Below are 25,258 nucleotides of genomic sequence, written 5' to 3'. Positions count from 1 at the left end.
GTTTTCAAGTCTCATTTTATAGTACTGTGGGGATGTTGGCTACGTTTCTTCTGACATGACAATTTCAGTTGCCTTTGTAGGAGATGACCACTGGCAGCTCACCATATGGACCATTTGGGTGCTGGAGGGCAGTGATTTGGGCAGGCGCACTGGAAGAAGATTGCGGTGAAGCAGTGGCCACCAGGGTGTGACAGCCACAGGAGCCACAAACTCCAGTTGCGTAGCACCCAGAAATAAGGCATGTAGGTAAGGTGTACATGCAGGCTCAGGGAATGGCCAGGTAGCATTGGTTGGGGCTTTTCCAGGTGGCCGGGGCTGGCAGTACCCCTGCCTCCTTGGTGGTCCTGTAGATGGTTCCTGCATCTCTTTATTTCTTGCCTTTTTTCTTTATACCGGTCATTTGCTTTTGTTGTTTCTAGCACATTTTTGCATGTTTTATAATTTTCAGTCAGGTTTCTGATTATGGATAATAAACTGTAGAGTCTCTAAATGATATTCTTCCAAAGTGTGAAGATTTTTAATCATAAAGTGTTTCCATAAACAATCTTGATCCCGTCAAGACTTGGTTTTAAGCCTTGTCACCCCTGACCTGTTTCGGTTTTGGCTTTACTCGTGGGAATGACCATTAACACTAGGGCATGCCCCTTCCCAGGTCTCAGGTCTGTGTTTAGCAAATTTCTCTGTCTTAAATAACCATCTTTAACACCCCAGTGCTATTGGGTTGCTGAATTCCAGCTCAAGCCCCTGTCCTCTGTTTACTGCATTTCTTCACGTTTTCCTTGCACATTCACCACTCAGAAGTTGACCAGCAGTTTGAGGAAAATTTGGGTGCAGATTTTGGGGCACTCTCTCTAAGGTTCCTTTTTGCTCCAACATTTTGCTCCTCAAATCCCATCTTCTTAGTCATCTCCGAATTCAACCTCTGTCTCCTTAGATCTGTAAGACTGCTGCCTTCTTCCCCGGCTCTTTTCCTCCTTGCTACAATTTGGAAAATGCCTTCAGGACAATTTTGAGGTGAACGTGGAGTGCTCCTCTGTGCTTCTATTTCTTTAGGATTCTGGCTGTTCAATGTTACTTGTGCTGGCCCTCTGATGCCTTCAAAGATCATTTATCTGTTTTTCCAACTTTAAGTTACTTTTGGTAGACGATTTAGTTCAATACAAGCTACACTGTTGAGTCCAGGGCCAAAAATTTTATTGCTGAATTTTAATTTCAACAGTTTATCATTTCTGAATGTTGCTTTTATTTCTATTTAATATGTACTCAATCATTTTTAACTCCTTCTGCATGCTCACTTCACCTTTCTTTAAACATTTTTTATGAATACTAAATTTATATTCAGAGTCTGATAATTCTAAACTTTATCTCTCTCGGTGTTTGTTTTCTTTTTTCTTTGTATGCTTACTGATTTCTTATATTCACATCATAAAAACTGATATCAATTTATAGAAGTTTTAAATGTGAGAATCCTGTCTTTTTAGAGAACTTGTAAACAGTGGATTATATGTTTTTTGTTATGTATCCTGAGTCTAGCTTTAAAGTAATAAGGCCTTCGACAGTGTTCGCCTGACATACTGATGAAGCAGAAGTTATACATTTTAATCTTCAATTATGCTCTGTGAAAAACTTAGAAAAGTAATAAGAATGTTTAGTGATAGACTTAGATTCACCAAGCTTCCTAGAAATTTAAGAGCTTTACCTGCAGAAATTCCAAACCTATCTTATTAAACTTTTTCCACTTATTTTAAGTATTTATATATTTTAGAGGAAAAGTTATCCATTAGTTGAAATTGAACTAATTTCCTGTAATCCTTTAGATGTTTTTTTCTTACTTAAGGAAATGGAAAATGCCTTTATTTCTAGGATTCAATAATGAATAAGTGAAAATAAGCTTTTGTTTAATTGGACACATATTCGTAGGTAAATTATTTATCAAATTAAATGAATAATCTAATATACTAATCAAACCAGTCTAGTACCATCGCTTACAAGGTGACAAATTTAACCTGATTAGAATTGTCCTGTTTGAGGCTGTATGTAGGCATGATCTACTTAACTATGCTGAGATAAGACAAAAGGGAAAGAAGAATTGAAATCTGAAACTAGAAACGCCTGTTAGGTTTGGACAGATTCTAAGGATGGTAGATGGGGAAGAAAGTAGAGAACCGAATGTTTTAGAAGGGAGTCCAGTCCATATGCCCCTTGATAGTTAGATATTAAATATCTTTTTCATTGCTACATCCAAAGTCACTTGATAGTAGCTGTTGCTTAGTAGATGCTCCAAAAATATTTTAAATAAAAAACAAAAGAATAATATATACATCTAAAGCTATGGCAATAGACACCTCAGTCTTTGCAAATCCACTCTAAGTTTCTCTATAATAGGGAGATACCTGCCAGGAGAACTGGCTAGCTAAATTGATCCAATAATTGGTGGCCTCTCCCCTGATCAATGTGTAAATGGGCATGGTCAACCATGAACCTCTCTTTGGCTATAATAAGTGAATAGGAATTTTTTTTTTTTTTTTTTTTTTTTTTTTTTTTACATCTACAGCACCTGGTCTTCCTAGGTGGTTTCCCATCCAAGTACTAACCAGGCCTGACCCTGCTTAGCTTCTGAGATCAGACAGGATCAGGCTTGTTCAGGGTAGCATAGCCCTAGACTGAATAGTTCTAAGAGTTGTTTTTCCCCACCACAGTGTCTTGTTAATGACAAAGTTAACTTTTTTTTTTTGTATGTTAAGGGTTCTTAGTAACTCGTCTAATACATTAACCCTATGAGGTGCTATTATTAATAGTAAAACTAACAATAAATTATTGCACTACTATCATCATCAGTCACTATCATTCTGGTAATATTGCCAGAAACCTGGTTGGAGTGTATCTTAGGAGCCTGAAGGTGTCAGATCACCTGAGGGAAAATTTTCATTGTGTGATTTACACTTAATGCCTCCTATGACAAATGCCCCCTGAGTTTGATTATAGTAGGTCCTCAGTTAATGTCATAGATAGCTTCTGGGGCTTTAAGTGAAACCATGAACAATAAACTAGTTTTACCGTAGGCTAATTGATAAAAAGAAGAGTTAAGTTCCTAGTTAGAATGAAATGACGCTGAATGAAACAATGTTATTCGAACACCTGCTGTACATTGCCAAGGACTCATCTTATTGTAGCCTCACAGTGGTTACTGTTAAATTAATTCTAAATATCAAAGGCAAAATGACCAAAGATTTGAATCCAAAGTAGCAAACAGAATATACTCCATATTCTCTTTTAAGTCCTTTGCTGAGTATGGGAGATGCGCAAATTCTGGATAACTTGTTGCATTTAGTAACTTAGTACAACTGATGACTATTTCTTAAACTTGAATTATGTGTTGACCACTGTTTTATGTCTGTTTTCTTATGGTCTCTTTAGAGAGTGCTTAGTCATCAGCATCATCCTAGCAAGAACAAGAGAACAAGTGAATGAGCCATTACTTCTTACTGTGTATCAAGTTCTGTGCTCAGTGCTTCCCATAGAACCTATTTAGAACGACTAGATATAATAATTCTTTTTTTGTTTGTTTTCAGATGAGGAAACTAAGCAAAATTAAATATCTTTGAGGCTTAGTTCAGGCTGCTATAACTATAGACTGAGTGGCTTAAACATCAAAAATTTATTTCTCACTGTTCTGGAGGCATGAAGCCTGAGATCAGAGTGGTAGGGTTCTGGTAAGAGCCGTTTCCCAGGTTTGCTGACGGCTGTTTCCCTGCTCTGTCCTCATGTGGCACAGAGCAGGAGATGAAGCAAGCTATCTTTTGTTTCTTCTTCCGAGGGCGTCGATTCCCTTGTGAGGGCTCCAGCTTCATGATCCAAACTCTTTCCCAAAGGCCCATCTCTAAATACCATCACACGGGCCCTTAGAGTTTCAATATATAAATTTTGAGGGGACATAAATTTTCAGTCCATAGCACTTGCCAAAAGCACCTAGCTGAGATAAAAATATTTTATTTACAAATTCTTCAACACAACTGAAGTAAATGCAGATTTATTGTCATAAACTATATTGTTGGGATATCTCTATAAGCAATTACTGCAAAGCTAAAACCAGGAGTGTTGCCTCTGAGCTGGTGATGACTTCTGTCTTCAATCTCCAAAGAATTGCAAAATAATGCTGTTTCTTAACCACAGCATAGGTTATTTCCTGTGGAAAAATGAATTATATGTAGAGAAGAATGTTCATTCTTATCAAAATATTTAATTTACTTCCATGTTTATACTGCTTTGTATCTGCTCATCTTTTAAATTTCAGAATGCATCTAGGCTTCTCGACAAAGCTTTTTGGCTTGTAATTTTGGTCTATGCAAAACATGTGGTCATGGGAACCCTATGACTGTTTGGAAAACAGTGTGATTTTACTATATAAGGTGTCTTTATGGGTACAGAACTGGGGATGGCCTGTAGATTTGATTTCTTCTTGTAATTTTCCTTGATTTGATTTCTTCTCCACACCCAGCCATGAGTGTTACTGTTTTCATTCCACGGGTTGTGAACTGCAGTCTCTCTCGAATTTCTTCTTTTCCCAGTACTTATATGTTATGGCCTTGCTTTGAGAAAGGGACTAGAATCTATAGGGCTGGGTATGTGAGGATGGCTGGCTGGGCAGAGTATGTGAGAGTAACATTTTGTCTTTTCTAACCAATAGATGAAGTGTTGAGGAGGAAATGGAACTCTAGTAAAGAGAAAAAGGCACAGAAAAGTCTAGGGTAAACTGCAAATGTTTTTTTTTAGTCTCTCCACAACTTTCACTTTATTCTATCCTTCCTCTTATGGCATTTTTCTTTCTTCCTGGCCTGCCCCATTCTTTTTGGGATTCCTTTTCTAGGGCAATGGTTTTCAGACTTTCTCATGCATCAGATTACCTGGAGGGTTTGTTACAATACAGAGCCTTCCTCCAAGAGTTTTAATTTAATAAGTCTGGGGTGGGATTAGAGGATTCACATTACAACAAATTCCTAAGTGAAGCTGATACTGCTGGTCAAGGGCCACACTTTGAGGATCACTGGTCTAGACATTCTACTTTATCAGCTTAATATTTTCATTCATTTGTTCATTCATTCATTCATTCATTCAATACTTATTGAGACATTACTGAGCCAAGCAGTGCCTCAGACACTGCATACCCTCCACAGAACCCAGACACACTAAAATGTGTCTTTCATAAATGCTAAGTAGCTGTGCAACCTGCATTTTCCTGAGTCTTACCAGCCTATGGGTACCAAACGCTCTTTAGTGGGAGTGATTCAGATTTTGCTGACTCTTACTCTCTCCTGCATTAAACAAGACCTCCAGCACCTCTCAAAAGCACTCAATTATGTCACAGGGATGCCAGGGCTTGTCACTCATGTGCTATAACCCAGTCATTTCTGGTAGCCACACACTAGCCTCACTCATAGATGTTTTCCATCTGTGCAGAAACTTAAAGGAAATTCACTGCTGAGCCCACTGCTTCTGCTGCTCCTTCCATGAGGTCCATGCCAGGAGTGGTGGCCACCAGTGCTTCCAAAATTGCCAACACCTGGAATTGGTGAGGTGAATGGGATGCTCCTTAACCCTGCATCATATTTCCTTGCCTGGAAACCAAAGTGTGCTGCTGGTGCCTCAGAATCTCACAGAGTAATACATGCAAATATTTCCATCAGTGTTTGCCTGTACTTCTTTCCCTGGGGCTCGAAACTATAGGGCTGGGGAGGTGGTGATGGGAGGATGGGCAGGGTATATGATGTTAACAGTCTGTCTTTTCTAGTTCAGGTTCTCTGCCAACATGCATGTGTAGTTTCCACACGCCAATTGATATTCCACACATGTCTGAATCACAGTGGGAGACACAACTGAGTTTCAAAACTACTAGATATGAATGAAAAAAGGAGCCCAAATTTCTCTCCATCTTCTTCTCCTGCACTTTTAAAGTGTTTATTTATAACCTCAATGCGTTTTTAATGTGCCAAATTTAGTCTAGTGTAACCAGGGGCCTTCCTTCCTTTAAATGTACTCTACAGCTTACTTCATTTACACAAAGTATGCCTTAGGTGAAGAGAAAAGAGATAATTTGTAGCTCTGCACTAGTTCCTGCAAGGAGCTGAAGAATCAAGGCAGTTTTATCCAATCTTTATTCGGTCTTTACAGAGGTGGAAAACCACTGCTGCTTTGGTTGCTCTATCTCAAGCCAAGAATGACCTTGGTCCAGGTGTCTGTCCTGGCTTCTGTGTGTGTGGCTAGGGAGTTGGAGTGGGAGGCAGAGTTTTGAGGCTTCAGCACCCACGACTGAAACAAAGGTTAGTTGTCTATAGGTTGTCCAGGGGCTTTTAGAAGGATAGAAACCCGTTGCCTGATAGTTCAAATTATAATTCCGTCACCACCATCTCATTTAATCATTGCAAGAAACTAATGGGGTAAGTGGTATTATTATTCTTAGAGATGGAAACTGAGGATTAGAGAGGTCAGGTTACTTGTCACAAGGGACCACAGCTAGAGAGTGGAGGAAAACTCCAAGCCAAGGCTTTCTCCCATTGGAGCCCCTTCTCTACACATCATACCCTTTGGCCTCCACTAATCACTCTTGTGGCTTTAAAGGGAGGCGATGTATTAGTCTTATAATAAAGAGACGTTCTTTTGGTGGGGAGGGAGCTAGCAACCAAATTTACTAACTCACAGAACTCTTATCTACTTCCTAAGCATTTCTTTACTAAAATAAGTTGTTTTAGAAACAGCCAGCAGAGGCCTCTGCTTTTTATAACCTGGGTTTTGCCAAAGACTTAATTTTTAAAGTCAGGAGAGCTATTATTCTTAATATGTGAAAATAATAAGGTAGTTATAATAAATCCCCTCTGTCACAGTTTCCTTTCAAGAAATTAACATTTGCTATCTAGCAAATAAATAACACCATGCACATGAAAGTGTGCTGTAAGAGTTCTGGAGCACAAAGAAAATTACTTTGAGGCTAGTATTCTTACAGCATTTAGCCAAAATCTGCAAGTACTTCTAGGCCACAGTCAGCACTGGAATTGTTCCTTCTCTTTCTTTCTTGCAGCAGAACTGTTAAAGAGGAAGAGAGGTCCTAATTTAAGAGTGCTAAAATAGCAATTCTATTTTAATTTTTGGCATTTTATCACTTGGAAATTTATTCTTTCCTTTATATATTTCAATGTCTTAATCTTTTTCGCTTTGTAAAACATGGTTTAAGGATTGTATACTATACTCTAATTTCTTACCCACCCCCTGGTATCACAAACTTTTTTGCTGTGGGGAAAACAATCCTGTTCCCTTCCTGCCTTCTGATTCTATTGGCCATTGGAGCAAAATGAATATGCCTAAGTAAGGCCCGGAGGTCATCAACTTCTGCCTTTGTGCCAGGACATGCAAACTACCTAAGCCAATGACTAACCGGTTTTTTAAAAAACCTCCAGTCAGAGAGAATCAATGAATTCTTTTTGTGAACTGTAGCACTATGCAACTGCACACTATAAATGTCTTTCCCTGTCTATATGTACCCTTATCTCACTGTTCTATTTTTTTCCTCATTTGTGTTAACCCTTTCTCATATTTTTTTGAACTTCTAGGTCTTCTCAGAAGTGGTAGGAGACAAACGTTCTTTGTAAATGCCCAAGATGGTAAGGTGAGTCGTGGTCCCTGGGAACTCTGGTGCTCTTGTCCCCAGCTAAGTGGGACGGACAGTGGGGTGATAGTGTTCCTCATTTTAGAAGGTATTTATTTCGCTGCTGCTACGCAAACACTCTCAATCCTTTTTAACTCCATGAGACTGATGCTTCTGAGTCTGTTTTCAAACAGGACACTAGAGGGCTCCCAGAGGTTAAAAATAAGTGGCATTTTACTTGAATGAAAACTGCCTCTGTGCGGCATTTGCTTTTTCTGAATTTAAAATTAAAGTTTATTTTTTAAACTAGTTAAAAAAAACCCTCATCTGTCTCAAAATCAGGTTATAAGCGGCAAATTTACAAGTAACTGGATTTTTCTTTGTTTTCGTTTTGTTTTTGTTTGCTTTTGCTTTGCAATCAGTAGTTTTCAAGGGAGCTTTTAAAGCCGAACTGAACTATTTGAAATGTGGAATACTCTTGACCATGAAATATGTTCTACTTACATGCCTCAGCCTCTTAAAGTTCTTTGCATTAGAGTGAGAGATTACATTGTTCCTGGAGCCAAGCATGGGGCCAGCTGTGTAAGTAAGGTTGCTTACAGTTTCTTATTCTTTTTAATAATACGAAAAAAATAGAACTAGAGATCCTTTTATTTTCTTTCAGTTGACTTTGGTGGGAAGGAATAAAAAGTAGTTGAATTCGTGTATTGCATTTCTCTCTGAGTGTGTGACAATAAACTTAAGTGCTTTCAAGATATATGGGCATATGGCTTTATATTATAACTATTAATGTAAGAAAATGGAACATGTTATTAAGAAAATATTGTACCATTAGATTAAGAGAACATATTTTTGAATTTGAATGTTAATTAGTTCACTAATTAGTGCAGTAATTAAAAAAATAAATATGGGATAGCAGTAGAGTTTTTAAAAACTATTACTTGTTTTAAATTATTTCTGAATTTCAAAAAGGAAAAGCCTGGGTTTGTCAAATTTTAATGTTTTTCCTTTGGAATCAAATTAAATGACAAGTTATAAAACATTTTTAGATTTTTGTGTCTTGTTCTCACTAATTTAAACTGAATATCAAATCTATACATCTATCTTGTTTCTGTTTTTCAAACTTCATTAAAAAAATAGTGGTGATACAATAGAAGGAAAGGGTTACTTTTTTCTTTTATTCTTGTAGAGGAACTGAACTAGTTTGAGATTGTGACTCAGTTAACTTTGTTTCCATTCATTTCCAGAAACAAGCTGCACTTATCCTTGGGGAAGTTGACAGGAGTTTAAAAGGTTTGTTGTGGCGAGGGTCACGAACGTTCCCAACTCCATCACCAACCCTTTACTTCCATCTCTACCCACTGGAGACCACTTAAGACACCTAAGAGGAGGCGACAGCTGATTTCAGGAAACCATGCATCATGTCAGCAAGAGCCAACTGCAGACTTTAAACTCCAATCAATATGCGGATGCAGCAGAGAAATGACCCGTCCAGACAAGCCAGGGCAACTCATAAACTGGTTGGTCTGCACCCTGTGCGTCCCGCGGGTGCGTAAACTATGGAGCAGCCGGCGTCCAAGGACCCGGAGGAACCTCCTGCTGGGCACTGCCTGCGCCATCTACCTGGGCTTCCTGGTGAGCCAGGTGGGGCGCGCCTCCCTCCAGCACAGACGGGCAGCGGAAAAGGGGCCACACCAGAGACGCGACACCACCGAGGCACCCTTCCCTGAGATACCCTTGGATGGGACCCTGGCCCCTCCGGAGTCCCAGGGCAATGGCACCACCCTGCTGCCCAATGTGGTGTACATTACCCTACGCTCCAAGCGCAGCAAGCCCGCCAATATACGCGGCACAGTGAAACCAAAGCGCAGGAAGAAGTATGCAGTGGCATCTCCGGCCCCAGGACGCGAGGCTTTGGTCGGACCATCCCTTCAGCCACAGGAAGGTGCAAGGGCAGCTGATGCCGAAGCGCCCGCGTACCTCCAGGGAGGAAATCTGGCGAAGGCCGGGGGACGACCCTGGAGATTGATGCAAGGTCGGGGAGTGCGAGGTGGGGGCTCAGATTTCCAGCTGCCCAAGGCCAGGGAGAGCAACATCAGGATCTACAGTGAGAGTGCCCCCTCGTGGCTGAGCAAAGAAGACATCCGCAGAATGCGCCTGTTGGCGGATGGTGCAATGGCGGGCCTCCAGCCAGTATCCCCAAAGAGCCGAGCGCGCTTGCTGGTGTTGGAGGGGAACACTGCTGGCTCTGTGCCCGGCTGCGGCCCTCGTCCCTGTGGGCTGGTCAAGCAGCCTTTGGACATGAGTGAGGTGTTTGCCTTCCACCTGGACAGGATCCTGGGACTCAACAGGACCCTGCCTTCTGTGAGCAGGAAATCAGAGTTCATCCAAGGTAGCAAACAGCTTCATCACATGCTTTGTTATTTGCAGCTGTTGGGGATTGGGGTTGATTTTCTCTTTTCCCTCACTCTCTCTTTGTAAATGATTTTCTCCACCCACGTTTCACATTTGGACAGCAGCAATAGTGTGTCCTTCCATATGCTTGGCATTCTTTATTTTCCCAGCTTCGGGAGGATGTGAGAGCTCCACGGAAACACTGTACTCGACTGCATGCAAGAGTAAGCCCACACTGCATAATCTTTGCTCTTCTTTTCCTTTACTGCACTTCCCAGCGGCTTATTAAATCTAATTAAAGCCATGGCAATTTGCATGATGAGGAGAGGAAGCCAGAGTAGAGGCAAAGATCTTGCTGACAGGCGTATTATTAGATAAGTTACTATGGAAGTAAGTAAAATTTTGTTCGTTAGTTCTTTAAAATAAGAGGGAAATGGGTTATCTTTCATCAGCAGATGGAATCTTTTTAAAAGTCCCAGAGCCAAACTATGTTAGGGTCAACCCCTTGATTTTTCACAGTGGATTTAATCCCTTTATTTACCAAAGAAAAATGGGGCAAAAATGGGTGATTTGCTCAGTATATATGCTAACCAGCCATGTGGTTTTTTTCAATCCAGTGACTATTGTTTATTGAGTTTGATATCCAAGATTCTCTCAGGTGACAAACATTTTGGCAGGTTCTAGGGTATGTGGTTAGTCACTTCTGTTGTAGGCAAAAGGGGCTGGTCTGCGGCCATGTTCTTGCCATATAGAGGCTCTTCTCTGAACCTCAAGTCTCTTCCAAGGTTTGAATACACAGTAGGATGGGTCACTGGCCATGTTGAAAAGCAGAACAATCCCAGAAGGACTCCAAAGAGGTTATAAACTCAAGGAATATTCCCTTGTTTCCTGTCACTGTAAAATTTAGTATTTTAGTGAGAGTCCCATGGAGTCTAGACTGGAATGGATTAAAACTCTTGGGACTGGCTAATAACTAACTGGATTCTCAATGGCTTTAGGATTACAATTTAATCTCAGAATGGGTACTTCTTGAAATACCAGTGATTTGCTAAGGCAAATATGACATCCTTCACTTATCCTGGTTCATATCTAAGTGCTTCAGGTTTACAGGTACGTTTCAGTGTCTTGACTTCTCAAAGTAGCCCACCATGATTATGCTGATATGGGGATAGCCTCTTAAACTTTTAACCGAATATTGGCAAAAGCTCACTTTTATTGGGTGCTCACTGTGTGCTAAGCACTATACTAATTGGTTCATATAATAATTCATATGTGCACTGACTCCTATCATCCTCACAACAATGCTTTGAAGGAGGCACTATTATTATTTCCATTTAGTAGATGAGAAATTGAGGTTTATTTTAGGCAAAGTAATTGGCCTCAACTCCCATAGCTAATGTTAATGGCTAAGCTGGGCTTAGAACCCAGGCCCAGCAAAATCAGAACGTAAGCTCTCAACCACTGGGCTTAGGTGACTGTATTACTTATTATTCAAACTGGAACACCCTGGAGTAAAAGAAGATGTTGGTGGGCATGAGACAACAGGCATATACTGAGGCTGTTCTGGGCATGGGGTCACCTTTGTTCTGGTATATTGCCCTTCATTTTCATCTCATAATGGCCCCTGAGAAGAGAGGGTGAATTTGAATAGATCCTGAGGCCCAACACTCTGATTTGCCCTTTGATCCTCCCTGGGATGCTTCTGGATGGAAGTTAAGAGAATAGAGTGGTAGGTAGGAGGCTTGGCTTTGGAGCTGAACTGCTTGGGTTTGAATCTACCAGCCATGTGACCTGGGAATGTTACAGTTTCTCCGGATGCCTCAGTTTCCTCAGCTGTAAATAGCAGTAATACCTATCTTATGAGGTATTCGTTAGCTAATACATGGAAAACACATGAAACCAGTGCTTGTCGCACAGTAAATCTTAGATAAATGTGGGCTACTTCTGCTACTACACTAAGCCCATAAGGTACCAAGTTAATTAAGTTGTTCACAGAGCCTCCAAACCTCACATATCATTTCTTTATGTGACAGAACTAGTATGACAACCCACAGGTCTCTTGACTGCTTAAACTTTTTGATACCTGAATTCCTCTTACATATTTAATTCTGTGCTCTGAATATGTAGCATTTTTAAGAATGCTAAGAGGATTGTTGCTTTTAGTTTGAAGGAAGGGTTTATAATCCCAATATAGCCTCATGTTCCTCTCTCCTTTCCAGAATAAATAGTAATGGAAAGAAACAAACAAGATCGTACTGATATGAGTTTCAATGTGATGAATTAAATACTTAAGATTATATCTCACACAGTATCAGATCTTTCTTTGCTTGCTTTGATACCTTCTCTGATTTAGTTATAAAATCAGGCCAATTTCCTCAAGAGTCTATGAAATAATCTAAATATAGTTATAAGCACTACACTACACAGTATAATTCTACTTATATAGATTATTATACTGATGTAAGTTACATAAATAGATCAGTTCTGGTCATGGTAGGAGATAGTCTTAGATTCTTAGTATCTTTTTCCATCCACCAATTTCTAGTTTTTATGATTTGTGTCTTTCTTCCCCTGTATTTTTCTTTTAGAGTCCTCCTTTTTTTTTTTTTTTTTTTTTTGTCCAAGCTTTGCTTTATTTTCACCTCTCTCCCTGTCTACCTAAGGAGGTGATAGATCTTACCTAGTTACCCAGCACTTATTTCTGGCTCATTCTGTGTCATTGCTTTGTATTATAATTGTTTGGTCAATAATCTGTTCCTTTTCAGTAGTCTCTAGGTGTGTGAAGGCAGAGATATTCTCTTTTTTATCATTTTATTTATAGGTCCGTGTGGAGAGTCTGGCACATAGTAGGTGCTCAGTAAATACTTTTGGATAATGCAGGAATGCATTATTGGCCTGTTTCACTGACTGTAAAGAGTAGATCTATATTTGCCTCCAGCTTCCAGTACTCAGGACAAATGCTACTGATTTTAGTCCTAAGTCCAGGCCGAGATTTCTCTTGGAAGCTCTTATAAAGAGTACATTGTAGAGGTAATGAAAAAGGTCCTTGGCAGCCTCTGCACAACATGAAAAAAAAAATGTTTCTAGAGCTTTTTCTTGTGAGGCCCAACAATGCGATCTGCTGACCTAACGGTAATGTGTTTTGATAATGAGTTTTCTGTAGGAAGAACAATAGGGTTTAGTTTAAGTATATATTTCTCTGATGATCTGGCTTGTTTAGGAGTGGATCTTTCATATCTGGGAAAGTGGGTAGCCAGCAAATCCTATAAGTTACCTTCCCGAAATGATGTTTCTGTTCTCTGACTTTTGATTAATGTTTGTGAAAATAAATTCATGCTTACCACCAAGAACATGGCTAGTCTGTATTTTGAGTTGAATGTAGGTATTTGGCTTATCTTAGTTAATCTTTCCAAGAAATCTATCCAGTAGACTTTTTTTTTTACCTCAATATCGAGATGAAGAAAAAGCAATAGGAGGACAGCTCAAGGTCATACAATGAATTAGTTGTCCAGAAAAAATTCAAACCCTTGTCTTCTAACTTCTGAGTCTTTCCTCTTTTCATCAATCATCAATCGTCTCTCAACAAATCTTTTAAGGTAGGGTTTCTTTCTCTATCGCCATAACCTATTAGTATATAGAGTCATTTAATACAACTAAAAATAGATGACTTATGCACTGATACACCGATACAGGCTATGGGAACCTCTTATTTCTCAAGGAGACAACAACCTTAACCACAGCAAGAATAATATAGATGTTACCGGGCACTGTTTTAGGTACTGTACATGTGTTATTTCATTAAATCCTTCTAAAAATTTTGTGAGGTGGGTACTCTATGAGAAACATTTTGTGGGTGTGGAAATAGAGGCTCAGCGTAATTAAGTACCTTGCTCAAAGTCATATAAGATGCCTGGATATAAAAAAGGTACATAAGATGCAAAGAAAGATGTAAAAGAGAATCAAATACTATGATGTGAATGATCTGCCTGCCCCTAGCTTTCTGATGATTCAGTCCAAAGACAAAAGGTCCCAGTTATAAAGCTCACCCTCTAGTTTTTTTTTCTTTTTATCTTTTTTTAAATTTGTAAAACCGACATGGGTGATCCAATCAGCACAGAGCCACAAGCTCAGGTTAGTCTGGGGCAGGTTACTGGTTATATAACTTAATTCATTCCAGGCGAATCTCTTTGAATACAAAAATACGTATGTGAAATGAGTAGACTTACTGGCTATGTACTTTATACGAGACCATTTTCTGACAGGTGTTACCCCAAAGATAACCCAGCAAATGAGAAGAATGTACTTGGAGAAGGTCAAGGCTGTAATTAGATGGGGAGTGTCTGCAGTGTACCATACTACAAAATCCAGCAATCACCACTGGAGCAGAGTCTCACTCTGCATGCCTCTGTGCAGGAAACGCAAAAGTCAATTGAAATGTGGCATCAAAGGGCCTTTTTATAAAAAATCCATATTTGCATTAATGAAGTTTCTTCAGTTGTGAATTTATAAAGAATCTAGTGTTCTTATCACACAGTGCCTATACTGTGTTTGATGTCTCTTGTCTATCACTTAACACTCTACACAGAAGGTAGTATTGGTACTTTACATATGGGAATCCTGAGGCTCAGTGAGGTTATGACATTTGCCCAAGTATGCCTAGCTAGTGAGCAGTGGAACTGGAACTTGTACCCAGTTCTGATACTAAAGCCTCCTCGTGTTGATTTACTTCATACATACCACCTCTCAAATATAACTTGGTTTAATTATGAGATAGTGACAAAAATGTACAAACTTTAGCATGGTGGTTTCTGACTCACCATCATATCAATATTTCTATTTAATCTCTTTTTTTCTATCTAACAATTTAACATTGATATTTTTACTCAAGGAGCGTATTGACATGCCACTCAGTATTACTACAAGGTTTAGTTTTGGGTTTTTGTTTTTAATACAAGCCAATGCTTACCAGATTTTCTTGTCTTAAAAAAAGAATCCTGTGCACGCTAATATGACTGAACATATTAGTGAGTTTTCTGCCAAACTATCCTTGCAAAAGTCATGAATCATTATAAAGATCACCAGATACTATGTGGTGCTGATAACATTTAGATAACTGTTTTAGCAAAATATTTAAAAATGTTTTTCTAAGACAAGACAAAGCAGACTGTGTCCATGTAAAAGTAAAGGGCATAAGAAAAGACAGCACCCCTCTGTGATCTTTGACTTAGCAGCTTTGCCAAAGCTGTCCCCAGCAGTCTGTGCAGTAGTGTGGCTGAATCCCAGTAGACACCACTCTTCGTAGCATTTAAGCATTGTACTATTTTTCACGCCCAGCATGGAAGGTGCATTTTGTATGTTTTATTTTTAGGATGCTGCTTTATTGTCATAAAGCCGTCACACTGAATAAAGGTAGCCTACTTCCAGGAATTCTATGTGTCAAGGCTGCTTAAATGACAAACTGCAGGCACACTACCAGCTTCCCTTTAAACTCATTGTAGATCCCAAGTTGTTCACTGTTTTCCAACATGTATTGCCTCATTTCATTACAAGGTAGGAGAAATGTATTGTGTGTTTTCCACTCTTTCTTTAAGTTTATGCAAGCAGCACTGTGAGTTGTGGGTGATGCTGCAGTTGCCAGTGCAGAGCTGTGCTTTTCCTTGATTTGGGCTCAGGTGAGGAGGATGGAGGTGTCTTGTAGGGAGCTATGAGAATAACCCAGGTTGACTTGGGAACACACTGACTTTAAAATCCTAGTAATCTTGGACTTTCTTAAAATAGTTATTTGGAAATGTAGGAATCATGTTTTATTTTTAAAAATCTGGATTGAAAGCCCCTTGTATTCTTTATCAGAAAAGCTCTAAGGGTATTTCTTTAGCAATCAAACTGAGCTGATCAGCTTAATGCTTTCATTCATCAGTGAACAAAAGTTTACTGAGCATCTGCTCCTAGCAGTGCTCTGCTCCAGGGTCTACTTGTTTGCTCACGACATACCTTCTTGGACAAAGCGGGGAACAGGGTAACCATCTCTGCTGTGCCTCTGGAACTTGTGTCCTGGTCTCACATATGGTTGGGACAGAAGGAACAATGAATTGCTGAAACAGGGCTCTGAACATAAAATATGCACGGGCCTCAGCTCCGTGTAATCTATTCCCTTCTATAGTATCACATTTACTTTTTTTTCTTTTAAGAAATAATTATTCAGCACCTGCAATGTACCAGCCACTCTTCTAGTCATTGAGGCTACTACCTCAGTGAACAAAATAATTGAGAACCCCTGCCCCTGTGTTGCTGACACCGTGGGCCGTGAGAGAGTTCAGTGGCTTGGAGGAAATCTCATTGCCACTGGTTTCAGGATTCACAGCACCAGCCTGAGCTCGCAGTCATGACCTTTTCATCAGAACTGACTCTGTTCCTGTCTCTGTCTCTAAGGACAGCAGAGGTGCGGAAGGACTAGACAGCTCAGCTCCGACCTCAGTTAATGGGTAAATATTGACATTTCAGTCAAATTTAGTTGTAATCGATAGCATTAACTTTCTGTGTGAGAGGCACTGCTCTAAATGTGGGGAAGAAGTCATATAATCTTTAATTCAAATAGCTCTGTAGTTAAGAGCATGGTCAGATATACGAGTTTGCCATCATAATACACCACAGACTATGTAGCTTAAACAAAGAAATTAATTTTCTCACAGCTCGGTGGCTAGAAATCCAAGATCAAGGTGTCATTATGTCTGATTTCTTCTGAGACCTCTCTCTTTGGCTTACAGACCTCAGATGGCCTTTCCACTGGTATCCCTGATATTTCTATGTGTTCTCTGATCTCCTCTTCTTATAAGGACACCAGTCAGATTGGGTTTGGGCCTACCATACTGGCTTCATTTTAACTTAATTACCTTGTTAAAGGCCCTACTTACAAATACAATCACATTCTGAGGTACTGGGGTTAGAGCTTCAACATGTGAATTTTGAGGAGACACTGTTCAGCCCATAACAACTGGCATCTAGACTCCTCGAGTCTGAATCCTGGATCTACGACTTGATAGCTGTGTGACCTGGGACAATTAACTTAATCTCTCTATTCCTTATTTCTTCGTTGGTATACTGATGATGATGACAGTACTTACCTAATAAAATTGTGAGAATTAAGTGAGTTGATATGTACAAAATACTTATAATGGTACCTAACACATAGTAATAACACTCAGTAAATGTTATCTTTTATTTTCATCCAGTTTCTAAGCTGATTCAGAATTTTTTTTTTTTTAGATTTTCTTAGTTTGTTTACCTAGATTGATGTTTACTCAAATCGAGTAAACAGGCACCTAGAATTGTCATTTAAAGACAATGCTTGGAGTGGACAGTGGATAGTGCCAGTATCTTACTTGTGGTGCGCTGAGCGCGTTACGTTCATTATCTCACTACAGTTTACAGTAGCCTCATGCATCCGATAGTTTTGGACACATTTTCTGTGAAGAAAATGAGGCTCAGAGAATAACATATGTCCTCTGAAGGCCCACAGGTCATGTGTAGTGGGGCTGGGATGAAGACATGGGTTGGAAAGACTCCATACCCTTATTCCTCGTCACATTGTAGACTGTCTCCTGTTGTCCCTTTTCACATTTCCTATTGGCCTCCTAGTGGTTGTGACCTGGAGCTTTCCCACTTAATCATACACATTCAAATTATAACCCGCTTTCCCCACTGCCTTTCAGTCAAATTTCTGAATGTAGCTGTGATGCCTTAACTGTTTCGTTTCTCATGATGGTGATTCGGGGTGAGGAGGAGAGAGGCAACAGTATTTATACCACCTGCGTTTTCATCATTCCAGTGTCTCTGGACTCACGGAGACATAGGCATGATCTGTTGAGCAAGAGCTGAGTAGAAACCTCTGTATATCCCCACCTCTATTTCTTAAGTTTCTCTCTGATCCTTCTCAATGCATTTAGAGTAAGGACAGTGAAATCACTCCTTACTAGGATGTTACACCAGCCAAACTTTTACTCTGGGCCTGTTTCTCAGAACCTAAGGGCTATAGATGAAAATTGGGGGATTCTGAAAATTTATTCATTCATTCATCGATCTCTACTTTCGAATGTTTGCTTTTGTTTAGGCATTATATCAGGAATTAAAGGTCTGAAGGTGATTAATAAATAGTCCCTAGTCTCACAGAGCTCTCAGCTTAGAGGGTAGGAGACAGCCAAGCAAACCTATCATGCCAAAGGGGATGATGAGGACCTCAGGGGGGATATTTTTTGGACACCCTGCAGACACAGAGAGGGAGAATTTAGCCCAGAACATGTGTGTAGAGGGATAAGTGGGGGGCTATAAAAACTTCTAGAAGTGATAATGTCGGAACTGGTTCTGAGAAGTCACTGTGTGTGGAGTGAGCGATAGGGTGGGTGTAGAAAGGGTAGAAAAAAACAGATGTGCAAAAAACTTGTGAGGACATAGTACACTTAGGAAACTGCACCTATTTCTGAAAAAAGAAAATCAGTGTTGTGGGGGTTGTGGGTGGGGATGAAGTGAGATCAGGCTATGGAGAGTGGGTGGGTTTTATGTCATGTAAGGAGGCGCAGACTTTATCTTGTGGATACCCGGGAATCACTGAAGGACTGGAAGGAGAGGAGTGATGTCATGAGCTTTGCACTATCCAAGGTCACTCTGGTCAGGAATTCATGGCTCTGTTATCTACATTAATTATCACTGAATTTCCCAGGATTGGGTCACCCTAAGGTAATCAAGGCCTCGTTAGTAAAATGTGATTGTTTGTGGAGCCTGGCAAAGTGACCTCATCACCACCTTCTGAAGTCACTTTTGATTGCTGTTTTTGTTTTTGTTTTTTGTTTGTTTTTAATGGAATATTGAGACAGGAAGAGTCCAGTCTGGAAGTTTCCATTTAAGTAGCGGAAGTCTAGGGCATACCTAGAAAGCAGAAGTTCCTTTCCATTAGTCAAAGGCTCAGAAAAAAGGGCACTGTTTTTAAATGGGAACCGATGATTTAGATTGTTCTAAGCAGTTTGTGATGGAGGAAGTCACAAGATTCTCCTTTCTTGCTTCCTCAGCTTCACACTTAGCTAATTCTTCAGGAACTATGGAAATTATTTTAACTCAGCCCAACCTAGAGAAAACGAGTGATGAAGTGAAAAACAGATGAGTAAATATAGTTATTGTTTGTTTGAACCAACACATTATAAATTACCTGGAAATCTATATCCAGAACTTGGCTAGCTATATAGAATCTACATGTATAAAATCTAATAAATGCTGCCTCTCTACCACCTCCCCCTTTTTTAAGTCATAAAATATGAACAAAGGTTTGGTTCTTTTTTAATATTTGACAGTGCTGCATTTTCAGTATTTCACTGAATTGTTGCATGATCCTGCCAGACAGATTTCAGAGATGCTCTCTGTACCATAGGGCACTCTGTGCCACCGTCAGGGTGGCTGAAGGAGTTGGCTCATGTCCTGTGGAGACCAGTGATGGCATCAGGAATAGAATTAACAATATGACTTCTTTTTCTGCTGCATACTGTTAGCTCCTTTTCAGCAAAGGTTCTCCTTATTAACTGTAGTATTTTACCATACTCTGGTCTATACCATTTCTTCATTTCTTGGCTTCACACTGAGAATTCAGTCTTTTAGTTCTTCACTTGTTCCCTTTAGAACACTCATTAAATTGGCAAACCATTTATGCGATCATCACTACATATGTGCACTTATCTGTTTCTTCTAAACCCTAAACTCTCTCAGGCCTGCGCCTTGCCTGGGGCTGGAATCTTGTAAGGGCTCCATTTTCGGTATGCCGCACTCTGATTTCTTTATATCTGAAACCCAGGAGCCAATAGATTTCTTTGAAGACAATCGAAGGACAATTGTAAATACTTTTTTTAAAATAAATAAATAAACAATGTTTAAAACCTAGAACAGAAGTAAAATTTCACCTACTCCTTCAGATTTCCTCCTCCCTCAACGCTGTTACAGAATCTTGCATTCCTATTTTGCCAACCCTGACTAACTTGTTCACGTTCAGCAACTCTATGCCAGGAGACCTTTTCATTTTTTGCACTTCAGTCTAGTACTTTTAATTGCCCAAATTCTAATGTGATAGGCACGGTAGAAAAATAGAACAGATAGTACTTAAGGAATCATCAACGGCAAGATTTGCATCAAAATAATATTTGCCTTTAGCATCTAAAAACCCTGCAGCCTTAAGGTTTTCCTTTAATGCGTTGGACAGTTACTATGGAACCAGAGAGAATGTGTTCCCTGTAAGGAAGATGAACCTCATGTTTTGATTGGCTTTTGTTTCCTTTTGTGGGTTTGGTAGACTTGTTTGTAACGAAAGGCTCTGAGCTGGACTGTCTCTTTCTTTTTACCTTGTTCACAAGGAGTCTTGGAATTTGGCCCATGTCATAGAAAGGATTTTTTTATACCAGTGCTCAGGACATTTGTACTTATTTTTGTTCAGTGACAAATGCAGACAGACATTCACAACTCCTCCCAACATGCTTAGCGTCCACCTATAGTTCAACAAAACCAGTCAGCCAGTGTTCAAAGTGAAGGGCATTTCATAAATCCAGACAGAGGGGATTGTGTATAGCATTAATTCTTAGTGAATTTTTGCATTTATCTTCTCAAATGAATGTCTTCATTGTGCTTTTGAATAAAGAACAACTTGGGAAAACATCAGAATTTAGGGAAAATATTCACATTTTGGAAAAAATAAGCTTTACTGGCAAGTCACAGTTTATAGACAGCTGTATCACCTTTAATTCACTTGAACACACATATCTTTTAAACCCTGCTTTCTCACCACTCTGACAGTTTTCTTTTATCTCTTCACCATTCACATTTCTCTAGAAAGTATATTACTTCATCATTTTGACAAACTTGAATGCAAAGAGATGAATGCGCCTCATCTCTGAAAAATTTCAGGATAAGTTGCTTTAACTAGTTTCCTGTTTTCAGAGGCGATTTTTCTGTCATCCCTTCAGATCTATCAAAGTTCCCTTAATTCTTTTAACAGCTGTATCTTATAAAAGGTGAACTCGTCCTCATGTAGCACTCATAGCTCAGCCTGAGGATTGCTGCTTGCCCTGCCTTCTTCTTGTTCTCTGGATATCTCCCTTTCTAGAGGTACTGATTTCCAGCAGTGCAAAATACTTTGCCGAGAGGACATAGATGGGTATGGAGAAAAACACATAATATTAATTGAAAACCAGTTATTTCTTTCAACTGAAAGTTCTCTTTGGCAGTTGGAGAACATTTTTTAAATAATAGTATAGAAAATGTATCATTCAAAAAATTTGATGATCTAAGGTAGAAAAATGGTAAATGAAATATAATATACTCATAGACTAGACTAGTGATTGAAAACACTACAGTCTGTGGGCCTGTTTTTATATGGCCTGTAAGCTGCAAGTGGTTTTTATAATTTTATATGGTTGAAAAAAATCAAGAGAATAATAATATTACTATGACACTTGAAAATTATATGAAACAGGAATGTCAGTATCTATAATAAGGTTTTATTAAGACACTGCGAAGGCCATTCGTTGGTATGTTGTCTTCGACTGTGTTCATGTTACAACAGAGTTGAGCACTTGCATAGTTGAACAATTGCGATGGAAACTGTATTGCTCTCAAAGCCTAAAATATTTACTATCTGCCCTTAAAGTTTGCTGACCACTGGGATATATCAGGGTTAAGGTGATGGTATTTTTAAAAATTTAATTATAAGAAAAATGTTCGTGATATAATATATAGTAAAATAATTATGATGAATTGTTCCCAAATAGTTTATTTTCTTTGCATAACTTTTGCTTCTTTCTCCTGGTGGAAATGTAAGCTCCATGAAAGGAAAAAAAAAAAAACATTAATTAATTTAGGTCTAGAACAGTGCTTGGCACATAGTAGATGCTCAAAAAACAAATAAACAGCAGTTGACTGATGAAGTTTGTGATTATCTAATGTATCTGTATAATCATAGTCATAGCAAAACCTTTCTGGGATATGCATATACGTTAGGAACTAGATTGAGAACTTTAAGTGTGTGATCCCATTTGTCCTAACAAAGTCCATTTGGAAGGTACATTATCACCCTCATTTTACAGAAGATAAAAACAAGGAGAGGCTGCATAATTCGTCTAACATTACGAAGCTAAGAAGTAATGTGACCAGAATTCAAAAGTTCTGTCTGTTGGATTCCAGAGTCTGAGCTCTAGCCATAAGCTATACCCCTTAAATTTCTCAAAACAATTTACATTTTCAGGTGAGAAAGAAAGAGATGGAAAAATATCACAGGTAAATATTCAAATAACAGAACCAGTTACTGGGTTATGAGATAATAGATGATTTTTGTTTTCTTAGATATCCATTTTAATGTTTTTCTATATTTCTTAAAATCAATTCTTTTACTTTTAAAATAAGAAACTAATGTTTTTAAAGGAAAAGAAAAACAGCCCAGAAGGTTGTTAACCATTTCAATTGTTTATGTAGATTGTTTCCTTGTTTCTCTGAGGGTCTTGTGTGAATTGCTGGGGAAACTAAATTGGCATGTCTTATGTATTGATTTGTGTTGTTGAAGTTCAGAATTAGTTTTCAAGTCCCTTTGAATACTTCCTGGCTCTGAGAATGCAAAGTGCTCTCTGTATAACTTTGGTCTAAAGACATTGACAAATAGAGCTTCCTGGTGTTTATCTTTAGAAGTCTGAAGGACCCACGCATTTGAAAGCCCTGTTGTGTCTTCTGTATTTGATTCGCTGATCTGTATGTATCTCTCACTGCTTTTACCTGGAATGTATTATTATTATTTTTAAATTGGCATAGTATTTGGAGTATACCACTTAAGGCCCCAGGAGCACAAATCATTTAATAAAGTAAAAGGAAATAAAAAGGAGAGAGGTAATATTAAAAATAAAGTTCTTTAGTTATGATTCTTTTTTTTTTTCCCCTCTGTTTTACTTTAAATTTATGTCAATAACTTTGGCATGCTTTCCACAATCTAAAGGACTTTCCACATGCCCTGCCCTAAATTGCAAGGCTAAAAGAAGAAAGATTTTTCTTTTGCAGAAAATAGGAATGCAGGTGATTAGAATGATTAAGTGAATGCTATTAAAATTATTGAGGTCACCATAACACAAAATTCAAGAGTGATTAGAGAAGATAACTCTTTCTTGTATTAAAGACCAAAGATAAGAACTGTACAAGGCAAGACAAGCGAGGTAATAAAAATAAGTCTTTAACAAAAAAGAAAACTGTTATATATTGAGAACCTCAGGTTATTTAAAAAGGCTTTTAAAAATTCCTGTGATGTGTCTAGACATTCCAGTCATAATTTCAAAGGCTTCTATTGTCTAGGCCTGTTAAGAATGAGTTAAGTGGGGTTTTTCAGATCTTTGTGACTTAGTGTTTTGTTTTGTTTTTCACAAGAGCATCATTCTGAAAAGCTATTCAACATTATCTCTCAGTGACTTTATTTGGTGGAAATGGGGAAATGATGTTATTGGTTTTAAGAGACGATGTTATTGGTTTTAGGTTGGAGGTGTCATTCAGTGTACCCCATGATGGTCTTCCTTGTTTATGATGCCCTCACTCAATCTTGTCATTCTTCATGCATTCCAGCAATAAAATTTCTAAACTATCAAGAGTGAGACAAAAACAATTTGAGTGACAGATTTTTGAAAGAAATCATCTATACACATTCAGTTGAAGACATGCCATTTGCTTAAATACACTTTGAGAGGTTATACATGAACAAATGATTTACTACCAAGAGAGCCTATGCTTCTATCAAAAAAGAAAAATCCCCCTGCTGCTTCTTTACTTTCTTTGGAGATTATAGCGACTGGTGTGAAGCGTACAATTTAACTTTTAAATTTATGACTTCTAAAACTTCTTTTTCTTCCTGACATCATAATGTGGCTTCAGAAAATCAGACAGTTGTTATTACAAATAGAGAGCAGCTCCACTCAGACATTGAATAGACAATTATAAATGTCTGGATTCTTTCCTCTTTTTGTGGTGGCTGCTTTTAGATGTGGAATAAACCACATTAACCAGAGGACATTGTTATTGGTGGGTAGTGGCCAATTCCTGACCGTTTACTATAAAGTATCTTGTTTAAAAAAAATTTTTTTTCTTTCATTGTCTAACAATAACTTAAGGTCTTATAAAACTTCTATCAGGAAGCATCCTTGAGATATAAAATATTAAAGCCTCAGAAGACAAAGGGACCATAAAATATAATTTATTCAAACTCTTGCATTTGACAGGTGAGAGAGTGAATCTGTGAAAGAAGGCATGACTGCTTAAGGGCACGCATTGAACATTTGCATACTAAAAGAGTGTTTGTTTTTTTAATTCCGTAGATGGCCGCCCATGTCCTGTCATCCTCTGGGATTCATCTTTATCTCCAACAAGTAATGAGACCCACTCTTCTGTTAAGCTCACCTGGGGAACTTATCAGCAGTTGCTAAAACAGAAGTGCTGGCAGAATGGCCGAGTACCCAAGCCCGAGTGGGCTTGTACTGACATACATCACCACGAGTGGTCCAAAATGGCCCTCTTTGATTTTTTGCTACAGGTAAGTTTATCAAACCAAGTAAGTAGTTATCTAAGATTGACACTGAGTTGTATAAGTCTGACACTAAGGAATTTTCTGCACCTCGAATTTTATGAAGCTAGAGTTTTAAGTTCTATAATGCTATCTGTATTTGGCAAGTATGATACCACATTACAAAAAATTATATCCTTTTGTGGTGTATTCAGACTATCCCTCAGCCATTTTATTAATTTCTGAAGAAAATGATTCTTCAATACTTCAGTCCCATTAGAGGCACACTTACCATAGATATAGTTTGTTGAGGGAACCCTATCGCTGATTCTTCAAAGTGGATAGGATAATCTTATCCTATTCGGGAAGTGATGAGGTTTGGCAAAGTTAAGTAACTCACCCAAGTTCTTACAACTACTAAGAGCTGGAGCTGAGATTCCCAGGGAATCCATTGATTGTAAAAATTTGTCTTCTTTTCATTTTTCCACACTGTATTTCAATGGTCATTTGGCCAGATAAGAGCTACCATTTCCCTTGTTTTCTTTCCAGTAATTTTCTGCAAATATTTTATTATGATTAGATATTAAAGAGTAACAAATATCAACCATCTGTATAATTGAGTTACTTGACATTTTATAGGTTTTTTTTTTTTTAATTGTTCGCCCTCATGACTCTGT

General features: G+C 38.6%; 1 protein-coding gene and 1 pseudogene across 4 annotated transcripts in view; one reads left to right on the top strand and one right to left on the bottom strand.

Moving 5' to 3' along the window:
* Window positions 1-2,545: 2,545 nt before the first annotated feature.
* LOC118612804 lies at window positions 2,546-2,664 on the bottom strand (annotated as a pseudogene).
* A 4,937-nt stretch (window positions 2,665-7,601) lies between these two features.
* The window catches only part of GASK1B (golgi associated kinase 1B), a 43,604-nt gene continuing 25,947 nt past the window's right edge, over window positions 7,602-25,258 (top strand). The window contains exons 1-4 of one of the 4 annotated variants that reach the window (XM_016138680.2): window positions 7,602-7,657; window positions 8,062-8,218; window positions 8,884-10,028; window positions 24,397-24,611. In XM_016138680.2, coding sequence (XP_015994166.1) covers window positions 9,119-10,028; window positions 24,397-24,611 — 1,125 coding nt within the window. In that variant the 5' untranslated portion in view covers window positions 7,602-7,657; window positions 8,062-8,218; window positions 8,884-9,118. Of the gene's footprint in view, window positions 7,658-8,061; window positions 8,228-8,883; window positions 10,029-24,396; window positions 24,612-25,258 lie in introns of all 4 variants that reach the window. The other 3 variants (XM_016138682.2, XM_016138683.2, XM_036233658.1) reach the window with 3 other exon arrangements.

Source organism: Rousettus aegyptiacus, unplaced genomic scaffold (assembly GCF_014176215.1).
Source record: "Rousettus aegyptiacus isolate mRouAeg1 unplaced genomic scaffold, mRouAeg1.p scaffold_m13_p_16, whole genome shotgun sequence".
NCBI lineage: Eukaryota > Metazoa > Chordata > Mammalia > Chiroptera > Pteropodidae > Rousettus > Rousettus aegyptiacus.
The sequence above is the reverse complement of the archived record's forward strand: the minus strand, read 5'-3'. Positions and strand labels throughout refer to the sequence as shown.